The sequence below is a fragment of the Rutidosis leptorrhynchoides genome, chromosome 8 (genome assembly GCF_046630445.1).
Source record: "Rutidosis leptorrhynchoides isolate AG116_Rl617_1_P2 chromosome 8, CSIRO_AGI_Rlap_v1, whole genome shotgun sequence".
NCBI classification, from domain to species: Eukaryota; Viridiplantae; Streptophyta; class Magnoliopsida; order Asterales; family Asteraceae; genus Rutidosis; species Rutidosis leptorrhynchoides.
The window spans coordinates 367,438,110-367,452,799 of NC_092340.1; the positions used below are offsets into that span (position 1 = coordinate 367,438,110).

The 14,690-nt window shown below is 33.9% G+C and overlaps 1 protein-coding gene across 1 annotated transcript; it reads left to right on the forward strand.

Annotated features, from left to right (window-relative positions):
* Nucleotides 1–10,211: 10,211 nt before the first annotated feature.
* On the forward strand, nucleotides 10,212–11,528 carry LOC139864717 (uncharacterized). The gene is made up of 3 exons (XM_071853287.1): nucleotides 10,212–10,290; nucleotides 10,473–10,637; nucleotides 10,744–11,528. Exons 1-3 carry the CDS (start codon nucleotides 10,212–10,214, stop codon nucleotides 11,526–11,528), a joined length of 1,029 nt encoding a protein of 342 aa, XP_071709388.1.
* Nucleotides 11,529–14,690: the final 3,162 nt, after the last annotated feature.

Here is a 14,690-nt window from a genome sequence, read left to right on the forward strand (position 1 = left end):
GTCTACAGTTAACAGTCCAATAATTCATATATAATTTAATATATAATATTCGAATTAATTAATACGTATCTTGACCCTTGTACATGTCTCAGACTCGATCACAACTCAAACTATATATATTATTGTAGAATCAACCTCAACCCTGTATAGCTAACTCCAGCATTACTGCATATAGAGTGTCTATGGTTATTCCAAATAATATATATAGATGCGTCGATATGATATGTCAAAACCTTGTATACGTGTCCCGATATTTAAAGTGCGTAAAATAAATAACAGAAATTAAATGACGATAAATAAAATTGTGAGAATTAAAATTGCGATAAATAAAATGCGATAAATAAATTGTGATAAATAAATTGCGATAAATAAAAGGTAATACGGAATTAACAGTTAGCTAGGAACAGTTAGCTAGGAACAGTTAGCGTGGATTCTTAACAAATTTATTATTATTATTTTCATAGTTAATTTGTCTGTTTCTAACAAATTTTATTTTGTCAAATGTTTTCTTCATTATGCCACTTGTTGGATTCTGATAAGTCAAAATCCAAATATGAAATTGAATGAAAATGGTTATTCTGCGGCGAACGGATACGTATATCGGTGGTTGTAAGTAGGATAGTAAATGACTGTTGAATCAGCTTCGAAGAATGTACAATGTAACTTATTAATGTGAAATCTAAATATCCCTCGGGTATTACCTACCCGTTAAAATATTTTCACCATTAACAGTTTGTACAAAAGAATTTTTGTTTACAATCTTTATGAAAACATATATACATATATATTTTCTTCAGATGTAATCATGGATTTAATGAGTCAATATGATATTAAACTCATTTGATTTATCGTTAGAACAAGAATATATAATCTCTAAAACATTAGAGATTACATAATCATCATGAAGAACGAAGATAATTGATGTAGAACGATACGTAGAATGATGATTATAATCGAGGTACAGAATGAGATGTTGAGGCATGGTTTGTTGATGGTACTGGTGCTATCGATACCGATGTTGGTGGTACTGTTGGTGCCGGTGATGTTGCTGAAGTTGGTAAATTTTGCACCATATTCTCCAAATTGATTACTCGAGCGCGGAGTTCGTCGACTTCTTATATTATTTCGGGATGATTGTCGATCGGAACGAGCGAATGAATAAGGTTTAGAATTTTAGATAGAATATAATCGTGGCGAGATATTCGGGAAATGAGGGTGAAAATGGTGTTTCGGATTGGTTCGTCGGTAAGTGCTTCAGGTTCATCGCCAAGAAGGAAATTTGGTTGATGGAAAGTATCGCCTTCTTCTCATATCCATTAGTTAAGTTGACTGCGAACTTATCCCAATTCATCCAGGATAGGTGATGGCTAATTGGTTGATCCATTCCAGTTACACTACTTTTGGAGCTTAGGTGAATATCCATGTCGGAATAGCTGTCGGAATAACTATCGGAATAGCTATCAGAATCTAAGGGACTCGAACTGGTTGAGGGATTCATCTTGTACGATCAGATGAAGGATTTTCGATAAGAAATAGATTATAGAATGTAGATTAGTACCCTACAATACATAGTTTACATATGCATATATAATACTAAAATCCCATAAGTTACGGAGGAATCTACGGAAGCTGTCAGGCAAAGTTTACAATAATAGATACGCTATGATATGAATTTGTCTATACACTATCTATGCAATGGAGGTAGTAAGATGTGTCTAGATTTTAAGGATGATAAGCAAGTAATTTTCGACATGAAATGATAAGCAAAACTTTTGACATGCAGACACGGTCGAAGTCCAGACTCACTAATGCATCTAAATAACTATCAGTTAGACACACTAATACAAGACCTGGTTTGCTAAGACCACAGCTCTGATACCAACTGAAAGGACCCATTCATATACATTATAAATGATTCACAATAGTTGATTTCATTGCGAGGTACTTGACCTCCATATGATACATTTTACAAACATTGCATTCATTTTTGAAAGACAAACTTTCATTTCATCAAAAGTTGACGGCATGCATACCATTTCATAATATATCTAACTATAATTGACTTAATAATAATCTTGATGAACTCAACGACTCGAATGCAACGTCTTTTGAAATAGGTCATGAATGACTCCAAGTAATATCTCTAAAATGAGCAAATGCACAGCGGAAGATTTCTTTCATACCTGAGAATAAACATGCTTTAAGGTGTCAACCAAAAGGTTGGTGAGTTCATTAGTTTATCATAAACATTCATTTTCAATGATATAATAGACCACAAGATTTCCTTTATTCAATAAACATACACTCGCAAGTGTTTAAAAATCATTCATACGGATTGAACACCTGGTAACCGACATTAACAAAATGCATCTAGAATATCCCTATATATATATAATCGAAGTACTAAAGCAGTTCAAATTCTCTGACTGGGGCTTGTTAATGGCCCATAGATCTATCTTTAGGATTCGCGTCAATTGGTGGCAATTATAATAAACACCAATTGTTAGGTTACCAAGTTCAACAAGGGCGATATCCGGTATAACAATTCAACCATAGAATGTAGTTTCGATTACTTGTGTCTATTTCGTAAAACATTTATAAAAACAGCGCATGTATTCTCAGTCCCAAAAATATATATTGCAAAAGCATTTAAAAAGGGAGCAAATGAAACTCACTATACTGTATTTTGTAGTAAAAATACATATGACGGCATTGAACAATGCAGGGTTGGCCTCGGATTCACGAACCTATATCAGTTATATATATTAAAATATATAATCAAAAACGAACAAGTTTATGTATTATTATTATTAATGGTTATTTTAGTAATTCGTATGTTTCATTAATAATTAAATTAACTATTTTTATTTTATATACTTTAGATAATTAATTAGTATTTATTATGAAAATATTAGTGTTATTATGTGAATATATTAAATACATTCTTATATAGCTATTTATTTGATAAAATAATATCAATAGTAATATATAAAAATTTATATCTTTTTATGATATTAATAATACTAAAATAATTAGATTTAGTAATGATACTGATATTAATAGTTTTGATAGTAATACTAAAAATAATAATAATAATCCTAATGGTAATTATAATCATAATACTAAACGATAATCTTTATAATAATACATGTGTTAATACTAATAAGCATTCTAAAAATAACAATAATAATAATAACAATAATGATAATTGTAGTAATAACAATAATAATAATCATAATAATACTTAATATCATAATTTTACCAATAATCATAATAATGATAGTAATGACGATAATAATACTAATAATATTGATAATAATAATAATAATAATAATAATAATAATAATAATAATAATAATAATAATAATAATAATAATATTAATAATAATACTTATGCTTATAAAAATTCTAAGAATAATAATAACATAATTCATTTTAATGATGGGAATAATAATAATTAGCTTAACATTAATATTAATACTTATTAACAATAACACTAATATAATAATAATGATAAAAGTATTCTACCTTTAAAGCTCCTCTAAAAAAATTACTCAGGACGAGATTCGAACCCGAGACCTCCTGGATACCCGCTAACACCTCATACCACCCATCTGTTTCATTCTTTTTGAATTTAAACCCCTCTTTTTAAATATAATACGTATCCAATAACTATCCTATTTCATCTTCTTCATTCAACCCAACTGTGACCCAAGCTTTTAGCATCAACAAATACGATTTTGAATTAAAACAATAATACTGGAAAAGAATTGAGCAGGTTTGTTTGCCTTGGATAAAAAAAATAAAAAATAAAAAAAATCTAGAATATATGATGTGTTCGTCGAGCATATATATAAAAAGAAAATTTGATTTTCGATTTGTATTGCATTATAGCAAAAATGTATAACACGAAATATATTTCAAATCTATCCTATAAACTTTCTTAAACATCAATTGAATCAGAAACATAAAAACGAACTCGAATTTAATCATGGTTCGTTCGTTTAACTTTTTAAAGTTTTACCTTTGACTCAAGAATTAACAATCAATAAGAAGAATTACAACTTGAAACTTTTCAGAAAGTTAGAGTGGGATATTCCTAACAATCCTACATTTAAAGAATTTTAAATTTATTTGAAATTTGAGGTTTTGACAAAAAGTTCAAGAACAGAGAACCCGTCGGTTTTCTTTAGGATTTATTTTTGATTTATCTGTTTAATTTATTAAAGAGTACCAGATATTGAGTAATTGATAAAGATGATGGAAAATGGATTGGTTAAAAAACAACAGCTCGATTGATATAAGAATTCTTATGGGTCGACGTATTACAGGGAAAAAAACAAAATATACAAAAGTATGAAAATGATACCTAACAGATTCAATTATATGTATAAGATTACTGTTATAGATTGGTACTAATAGAGAAACAATGAAAAATTAACTACAGAATGATGTAAACATGTACTGACTCTGATTCTTTATTGATTTTTTTATAAATTTTATAATATTAATAACTAATAAGTGAATTAGTAATAATACTAATTAATAATAATTTATATTAATAATACAATAAGATTATTGATAAGATATTAATAATAATAAATTTAAAACAATAATACTATTAATATGATGATATTATTAATAACAAAAAATGCTAATTTTTAATAAGTTTAATAATAATTAATAATAGTGATAACTAATAATATTTGAATTACATTTAAATTATAATTTTTATCATTCTTATAATAATATTTATATTTAAAATCTCCATTTTAAAAATCATAACTTTAAAATTATAATTGTAATCATAATAATAATAATATTATTATTATTACTACTTTTGATATTAATATTATTAACAATAATGATAAGAAATGAAAATTTTACAATAACAACTATATTCTTAACCTGTAATTATATTTAATATATTAATATTGTCATTTACTAATTATGTAATTTTTAATTATCATATAATAACATATATTGATTATTTAATATTTATATGTTTTATATAAAATACAACATACATATTATATTAATTATGTATGGACATCATATACATATACATGTATATATAATATTTACTATATATAATATTATGTTATAAATACCTAGTTGATATATTAGTTATATATTGAAACAAATAAACTCAGAGTATACCTTCCATTACTTTGTTAGTGTTTTATTATATATATATATATATATATATATATATATATATATATATATATATATATATATATATATATATATATACACACACATCTAATCATAAACTACTGTTCGTGAATCGTCGGGGATAGTTAACAGGGTAATTGAATCCATATTAATAGTTCAAAATTTTGAGACTCAACATTACAACTTTGCTTATCGTGTCGAAATAATATTAAGATTTAAGTTTAAATTTGGTTGGAAATTTCCGGGTCGTCACATATTACTTTAGGCCTGCATGGTTTGTTGTCTTTTCAAGGAAGAGTGTGGGTGCCTAAGATGGGTGGTTACCGACAAGTGCTACTTGATGAAGCACATAAGTCAAAGTATTCCATTCATCCGGGTGCAACGAAGATGTATTATGATTTGAAGAAAGAGTATTGGTGGCCTGGTATGAAACATGAAGTTGTTAAGTATGTTGAACAATGCGTCACGTGTTTACAAGTCAAAGCCGAACACCAAAAGTCGTACGGTAAGTTACAACCATTGGAAGTCCCGAAATGGAAATGGGAGCACATTACCATGGACTTCATTACCAAGTTACCAAAGACGGTGAGAACCCAATATGGTACGATTTGGGTGATAGTTGATCGATTGACGAAGAGTGCTTTGTTTCTTCCCATTCGGGAAACGATATCGTCGGAGACTTTGTCCAAGTTATTTATCAAGGAGGTGATATCGAGACATGGGGTTCCTATATCTATTGTTTCGGATCGAGATACTCGTTTCACTTCTCGATTTTGAAATAAGTTTCATGAAGATATGGGTACTCAATTGAAAATGAGCACGGCGTATCATCCTCAAACGGACTGTCAAACCGAATGTACGAATCAAACTTTGGAGGATATGTTAAGGGCGTGTGTTATTGATTTCGGTGGTAGTTGGGATGAGCACTTACCATTGGTGGAATTCTCGTACAATAATAGTTACCACACTAGTATTGAAATGCCACCTTATGAGATGCTTTATGGGTGTAGGTGTCGAACTCCTATTTGTTGGGGTGAAGTGGGTCAAGGAGAAATCGGGAGTACCGATTTGGTTTTGGAGACGAATAGTAAGATTGAAATGATTCGGGCTCGACTAAAGGTGGCGCAAGATAGACAAAAATCTTATGCCGATAAAGGTAGGAGACCGATTGAGTTTCAAGAAGGTGACATGGTGATGCTTAAGGTATCTCCATGGAAGGGTGTTATTCGGTTTCGAAAGCGATGAAAGTTAGCTCCTCGGTTTATTGGTCCTTTCAAGGTTTTGGCACGTGTTGGTGAGATTGCTTATCGACTAGAGTTACCCGAAGAACTTGCGGGAATTCATAACACATTTCATGTTTCCCATCTCCGTAAGTGTCTCGCGGATGACTCGACTTGGGTGCCATTAGATGAGATTGCGTTGAATAACAAGTTAGAGTATGTTGAAGAGCCGATTGCAATCCTTGATGAGAATGTTAAAATGTTACGAAACAAAGAAGTTAGAACCTTCAAAGTGCAATGGCGACATCGAAAGGGTTTCGAGTTTACATGGGAATCCGAAGAGTTTGTTTTGGTTTATCTTCCAGCTTGTCATGCGGCTTGGATCGCGAGGACGCGCTCCGATTCAAGTGGGGGAGCGTTGTAACATCCCGTTTTCCCCGAATATGACTTAAGGTGCGTATATAACTTTGTGAACGTTTAACATTATATCTATGATCGATTGAACCTAGACTAAATGTTAGAAAATTGAGTTTTGGGTGATTGCTGGGAAACTGTCGCGTTTCAAGGTGTTACATCACGACTTGGTGTGTCGCGGAACGCGACAGAATAGTTTAATACGCGATAGGATTCTGGAACCCTCCCTACTGTCAAACTGTCGCGTTTTAATGTATTGTATCGCGACCTGGTGCATCGCGTATCGCGACAAATCAGACCAAAACGCGATGGCCTAAAAACCTGCTGTACTGTTCTGATCGTCGCGTTCAAAAAATACATGTCTCGTTTGGTTGATCGTGTAACGCGTTGGAGTGTCGCGGATCGCGACAAAGTCGCTGTAATGAATTTTCTAACCCGTTTTTAAAGGAATTCTTTTGGGGTGTTTTAGTCTTTTCACTTATGGCCGATTTTGGGAGTCTAAAACTGGTTCAAGCTTATCCAAACCTCATTTATCACTTTCTCATCTATTCCAAATTAAATCTAGAGAGAGAATTAAGTTGTTAGAGTGAGAGAGCTCACTTTGGTGAAGAAGAAGGCCAAATCTCACCCGAACCCAAGCTTTAAAGTTTTTCCCTACATCACTAGCTATGTTATGATTGTATTGGTAAGTCTTAACTCTATGTTTTGAGTTTTAATTGGTTTATGGTTAGGGTTTTGTTTACTTGAGTCTTGTATGACCCATTTGGGGGTTAAATGGGTGAATTTGGGTTATATTGATGAAAGGAAACCCAAATGGCTATAATCTAGGGTTTGGTCATGTAAATTGAGATTTGTAAGTATTAATTGTGTTGTTAGGCACTAATACACTTGTTAAATGTTGAAAGATTGTAAATGGGTTAAGTTTGACCAAATTTGTAAGTCTAAGTGTTAAAATGGGTCAAATGGGTAATGTTGACCTAATTGGGTGAAATGGGTATGAAATACCCTAAGTTTGTGTTAGTTAGAGTTAGTAGACTTTAAATCACTAGCTTTAATGATTAAAGATGAGTCTTGGCCATTTATGGGCGGTTTTGGTGTAGTTGAGTTATTTAATGCAATTGGGTCATTAAATGCTCAAGTGTAAGTATTGTGGTTGGTTCCACAAGTTGTGTATTGAATGTGTACTTAATGTATTAGGTACGTTGCTTTTAATTTTCGGAAGTGCATAATCATCATCTTGGTGTTAAGGTGAGTGGAATAATTATGCGTGTACGTATATAATGTATTTATTTGTGTAGCGTGGAATGTGGAATTGTCGCGGTGTTTAAGACACCACATTCTATGTAACGAGTGGAATTGTCGCGGTGTTCAAGACACCACTCATTGTTTTGATTGACACGTGCAATCGTCGCGGTGTTCAAGATGACATATTATCATGGGAGTGGAATTGTCGCGGTGTTCAAGACACCACTCATTGTTTGATTGACATGTGGAATCGTGTGTTCAAGACACCACATTGTCATGGGGGTGAGTTAGTCACGGTGTTCAAGACATCACCCGGTGGATTAGTGATTACGCGGTGATTAAGTAACACTAATGGATGTTATGAACTCCGGCGGTCTTTCAAGTACCGTTCCCTTGTTCGATTGGTTAACCATGGTTGTGTGAATTTGTAATTAGCATATTAAATTGCGAACCATATGTTATTGTTATTGCTAGCTTATTGTGAATTGCGGATATTGGTTTATGCATAATGTTTGCATAGTTGTCGAATTGCTAGCTTGTATGCGGTATTGTGTAACTGATTGCAAGTAAGTAGGTTATATATGTATATGTATAATTATTGCATTCACTAAGCGTTAGCTTACCCTCTCGTTGTCTATCTTTTTAGATGCGGGTGCGGACAAAGGGAAGGGGGTTGTGGGATACTAGTTCCCTATGTTGGATTCTCGTTGAAGCTTTTGAAGTCGACCTAGCGTTTGGGTAGTTTAGCCCCAAACCATGCTCGGGTGTAGTTTGGATTAAAACTATCATTTAATGGGTCGAACTTGTATTACATTTGATTAATGGCCTTCGTGCCTTTTGTGAACATTAAACTTGTGATATTGTTGAATGGGATATATGTAACCGTTTAATTGGGCGCTAATGGTTTTTAATTTAAAAAAAATTTAATCGTGTTAAATACGGGTTGGGTTGTTTCAAGTTCAATCATGACTATGATGTTCAATTCAATCCGGATGGCAACCCTGATGAAAACAATAGTCTGGTGGTTGATGTCCCAGATTCAGATGACGATGACCGGAATCCCCAGTTCTCCGGCTAATGTAAGAGAAAAGTCCAAGATGTTGAAGACGAAGGGTCTGTGTGCTGGAACCTAGACAACATTTTCCAAGAAACTAATGATGACAGTGGTGCAAAGGAAGTTAATGAAACGGTTCCCGAGGATGATTTTGTTATTCAAGAAACGGCTAATCACGTTTCCCCAGGTACTCCTTTCGGAAACTCTAACTCACCAATCAATTCCCCTGTCAATGTTGACCCCACCACACGCCCAAACCCCACAAACCCTACCTGCCCTATTAAAGCCCACCTCCTGAAATACCCAGCCCAATTATTAACACTACTTCCAGCCCAAACCATAAACCATCACCTAAATTACCCAGCCCAAACACCAACTCTCCTATTTCCTCTTCAGCCCAATCCTCAAAAATCAATCACAGTCCATCACCAATCAAATGCATACCCACCCTGTCCCCAGCCCAACCATCTGAAGCCCAATTCGCTAACATCCTCTTGTCACCCAACAACATTTCCTCAAAAGCCCACTCCACTAACCACCTAAATAGTCCAATAAGCCATCCAAAACCCACCCACTCGCGTAACGGTAAACCTTCTCACGCTCACAAATCTAAAACATACCTTAAACCCACTTCTGATGTTACTACCCCTAAAACCAAAGCAACCTTCACTGAACCTAACACAATCGATAACCCTAGAAAAAACTATTGCTGGACAAACATGAGGATATGGAAAACATCTTCCCGTATGCTTAACCTCAAACACGCTGCCAGAAACCGTCCAAATAACCAACCCACCCATTCAAATTGTACATTGTGTGCAACAGTTCCAAATGCTAGGAGTGAATGTTCCAATCCACCTAGTCAGGCATCCCTAAACTCGGTTAACACAGAAGGAATTTACGAATTTGGATGCAAATTGGGTTTAAAGTGGCAGAAAAAGCCATCTGCCCAGTAAGTGTTCTTACCCCTTTCGAATACCATAGTTTAATTATGAAGATCATCTCTTATAACATTAGAACTTTCGGGTCTTTAAAGAAATTTATTTCGTGTAAGAAGCCTACTTTTCTAGCATTACAAGAAACAAAACTCCAAACCATTAATGATATCTAGATCACCTCGCTATGAGGATCAACAGAATGTTCGTTTATCCAACAAGAAAAGATTGGCAAATCGGGCTGGCAACTACTAATTTGGGACTCGAATTTATTTGAGGCTTTAGATGTGATTAAGAGTGATCGGGTTATTGGTATTCGTAGTAAATGGAAGAGTAATGGCGTCATTTTAAATATCCTCAGCGTATACGGCCCTCATGATGATAACGGTAAAAATAAACTATAGGATTCATTATCAACTTTGTTAGGTAACCATAATGAAGCATGGGCTCTTTGTGGCGACTTCGACGAGGTTAGAATCCCCGAGGAACGTCTCAATTGTGTATTTATGGAAAACAGGGCTAAAAGATTCAACGAGTTCATCCAATCTAATAATCTAATCGAGGTTCCTATGGGGGCGTTGTTTTACGCGGGTTAGTGAAGACGGAGTTAAATTCAGTAAACTAGATCATTTTCTAGTCTCAGAATAGTTTGTTACTTGTTGGAATAGTCTGACTATTGTTGTATTGGACCGTACAGATTCTGATCATTGCCCCCATCTCTCTTTTTATGATGAAGTAAAAAATTTTGGTCAAAAGCCCATCAAAGTTTTTGATTCTTGGTTAGATGACAAAGAGGCTGAGCAATTAATCATGACCACTTGGACCGGAACTATCATCACAGGCCCACGTAAGGACAGCAACTTCATGGTTAAACTTAAAAAAACAAAAGCGTCCCTCAAGTTGTGGAGTGACAAAAAATACGGTCAGCTTGATAAAGAAATTGATAAATTCAAAAGCATTGCTCAGTCGCTAGAAATCAAAGCAGAATCCTCTACTCTATCAGAACGCGAATTAGATGATTGGAAAGAGGTACGTAAATGTTGGTTCAATAAAGAAAAGATCAAAACAAATATGATGAAACAAAAGGCTCAAGTTCGTTGGGCTCTAGAAGGAGATGAGAACCCGAAATATTTTCACTCGGTCATCCGCAACAACTACAATCGAAACAATATTAGAGGGCTCAATATTGATGGTATATGGAACGATAACCCCCTTGATATTAAGCAGGCGACATTAAACCACTTCTCAAAAATCTTCGAAGAACCTAACATCTCCAGACCCTCACTTGAAGACCTTCATTACCTTTCGATATCCCACACCGAGGTGGCTGATCTTGAAATTTCTTTCTCAGAAACTGAAATCTTAGATGCAATAAATGAATGTGGTAGTACCAAGGCCCCGGGGCCAGAAGGCTTCAACCTTCGCTTTTTCAAAAAATATTGGGACACCATAAAAGATGATCTTATTGAAGCTATCTCATAGTTTTGGGAAAAAGGTGAGTTTTCCAAAGGATGCAATGCATCCTTTATCACTCTCGTGCCAAAAAAATCGGATCCACTAAGTCTCGGTGACTTTAGACCCATTAGTCTTATCGGGTGTTATTACAAGATAGTAGCTAAAATGTTATCATAACGGCTACGTAAGGTGCTTCTAAATCTCGTGGGTTATGAACAAAGTGCTTTTTTAAAAGGGCGCTTCATCCTTGATGGTGCTCTAATTGCCAACGATGTCGATTTCCTAAAAGCTAGCAAAACAAAAGGTCTCATTTTTAAGGTCAATTTCGAGAAGGCTTTTGATAGCCTCAATTGGAAGTTTCTCCTTGATGTAATGAAGTGTATGGGTTTCGGGAACAAGTGGCGATGTTGGATTGACTCGTACCTAAAATCAGCCTCCATATCTATTTTAGTCAACGGGTCACCGACACGCAAATTCGTACTTGGTAGAGGTGTAAGACAAGGAGACCTGTTATCTCCTTTCCTTTTTATTCTTGAGGCCGAGGGGTTGAACATTCTTACCAAAGCGGCAATAGAAAGGAATATGTTCAAAGGTATTGAGGTCGGAAAAGACAAGGTTCTAGTGTCACACTTGCAATACGTGGATGACACGATTTTTTTTGGTGAATGGAGCCATACAAATGCCTATAACCTTCACAACATACTTAAGTGCTTCGAGCTTGCATCCAGTCTAAAAGAGAATTTTAATAAAAGTTGTGTTTATGGTGTACATGTAAACCATTCGAAAATCAGCCCCGTGGCACAACACTTAGATTGCCAAGTCAGAAATTTTCCCTTTATATATCTCGGTATCCCAATTGGCTCCAAGATGAAAAATTTAGTGATTGGAAACCGGTTATTGATAAGCTCGAAAAAAGGCTTTCAAGTTGGAAAATGAGAATGATTTCCATTGGTGGAAGATTGGTACTCATCATATCGGTCCTTTCGAGTCTCCCATTATACTACTTCTTGCTATTCTGTGCCCCGCCATGTGTGATCAAACTTCTTGAGTGTGTAAGACGTAATTATTTTTGGCGCGGGTCGGGTTCACAACAAAAAATAGCATGGGTTAAATGGGAGGGTGTCTTAAATACATATGAAAACGGGGGGCTTAATATCGGGTCTTTAAAAAGTAAAAATTTGGCTCTTTTGGGGAAGTGGTGGTGGAGGTTTAAAACCGAAACCAACACTTATTGGGTTAAAATCATCCGAAGTATCCATGGGGAATTTGGCGGGCTGGTTCGGGGAATTCAACCTCTTCGGTATCCGAAACGTGGACTAATATTGTATTGGCAGGTAACATAATCGAGCAATCTCAGGTGGATTTCAGAAACTGTTTTCGCAAATCAATTCAAGACGGTGGTAACACATCCTTTTGGCACGAACATTGGATCGGTGTTGATAAACTTTCTAGTCTATTTCCTAGACTTTACAGATTAGAGAGTGATACAAATGTAACAGTGAAAGACCAGGTTATACGGGACAATAATGGTTCGATGTTAAACAGCAACTGGACTCGTAGTCCTTCAGGTCGAGTAACGGATGAACTCAATGCGCTAACGGGGTTAATCATGAAATGTCCCGTTCATATTGATTATAAACGTTCCATATTAATTGATTTCGTTGCGAGGTTTTGACCTCTATATGAGACGTTTTTCAAAGACTGCATTTATTTTTAAAACAACCATAACCTTTATTTTATCAATAAAGGTTTCAAAAGCATTACGTAGATTATCAAATAATGATAATTTAAAATATACTGTTTACACACGACCATTACATAATGGTTTACAATAGAAATATATTACATCGACATATGTTTCTTGAATGCAGTTTTTACACAATATCATACAAAGATGGACTCCAAATCTTGTCCTTATTTTAGTATGCAACAGCGGAAGCTCTTAGTATTCACCTGAGAATAAACATGCTTTAAACGTCAACAAAAATATTGGTGAGTTATAGGTTTAACCTATATATATATATATATATATATATATATATATATATATATATATATATATATATATATATATATATATATATATATATATATATATATATATATATATATATATATATATCAAATCGTAACAATAGACCACAAGATTTCATATTTCAATACGCATCCCATACATAGAGATAAAAATCATTCATATGGTGAACACCTGGTAACCGACATTAACAAGATGCATATATAAGAATATCCCCATCAATCCGGGACACCCTTCGGATATGATATAAATTTCGAAGTACTAAAGCATCCGGTACTTTGGATGGGGTTTGTTAGGCCCAATAGATCTATCTTTATGATTCGCGTCAATTAGGGTGTCTGTTCCCTAATTCTTAGATTACCAGACTTAATAAAAAGGGGCATATTCGATTTCGATAATTCAACCATAGAATGTAGTTTCATGTACTTGTGTCTATTTTGTAAATCATTTATAAAACCTGCATGTATTCTCATCCCAAAAATATTAGATTTTAAAAGTGGGACTATAACTCACTTTCACAGATTTTTACTTCGTCGGGAAGTAAGACTTGGCCACTGGTCGATTCACGAACCTATAACAAATATGTACATATATATCAAAGTATATTCAAAATATATTTACAACACTTTTAATACATTTTGATGTTTTAAGTTTATTAATTCAGCTGTCCTCGTTAGTAACCTACAACTAGTTGTCCAACGTTAGATGTACAGAAAAAAAATTGATATATATTATCTTGAATCAATCCACGACCCAGTGTATACACATCTCAGGCTAGATCACAACTCAAAGTATATATATTTTTGAAATCAACCTCAACCCTGTATAGCTAACTCCCTCATTACTGCATAGAGAGTGTCTATGGTTGTTCTAAATAATATATACACATGGGTCGATATGATATGTCAAAACATTTGCATACGTGTCTATGGTATCCCAAGATTACATAATAGATTAGAATACATGTATAATACAATATAAGTTAGCTAGGATATGATTAATATAGATTTGTTACCAATTTTCACGTTGCTACAACAAGAAAAATTATTCAATCTTGTTTTACCCATAACTTCTTCATTTTAAATCCGTTTTGAGTGAATCAAATTGCTATGGTTTCATATTAAACTCTATTTTATGAATCTAAACAGAAAAAGTAT

Bases quoted from the DNA above. Each gene is read 5' to 3' on its own strand.
- LOC139864717 (XM_071853287.1), top strand. From the start codon at position 10,212: ATGATATCTAGATCACCTCGCTATGAGGATCAACAGAATGTTCGTTTA. The intron at 10,291-10,472 runs GCAACTACTAAT...CAACTTTGTTAG, and splicing joins AAGATTGGCAAATCGGGCTG to GTAACCATAATGAAGCATGG. The intron at 10,638-10,743 runs GTTAGTGAAGAC...TGGACCGTACAG, and splicing joins GGGGGCGTTGTTTTACGCGG to ATTCTGATCATTGCCCCCAT.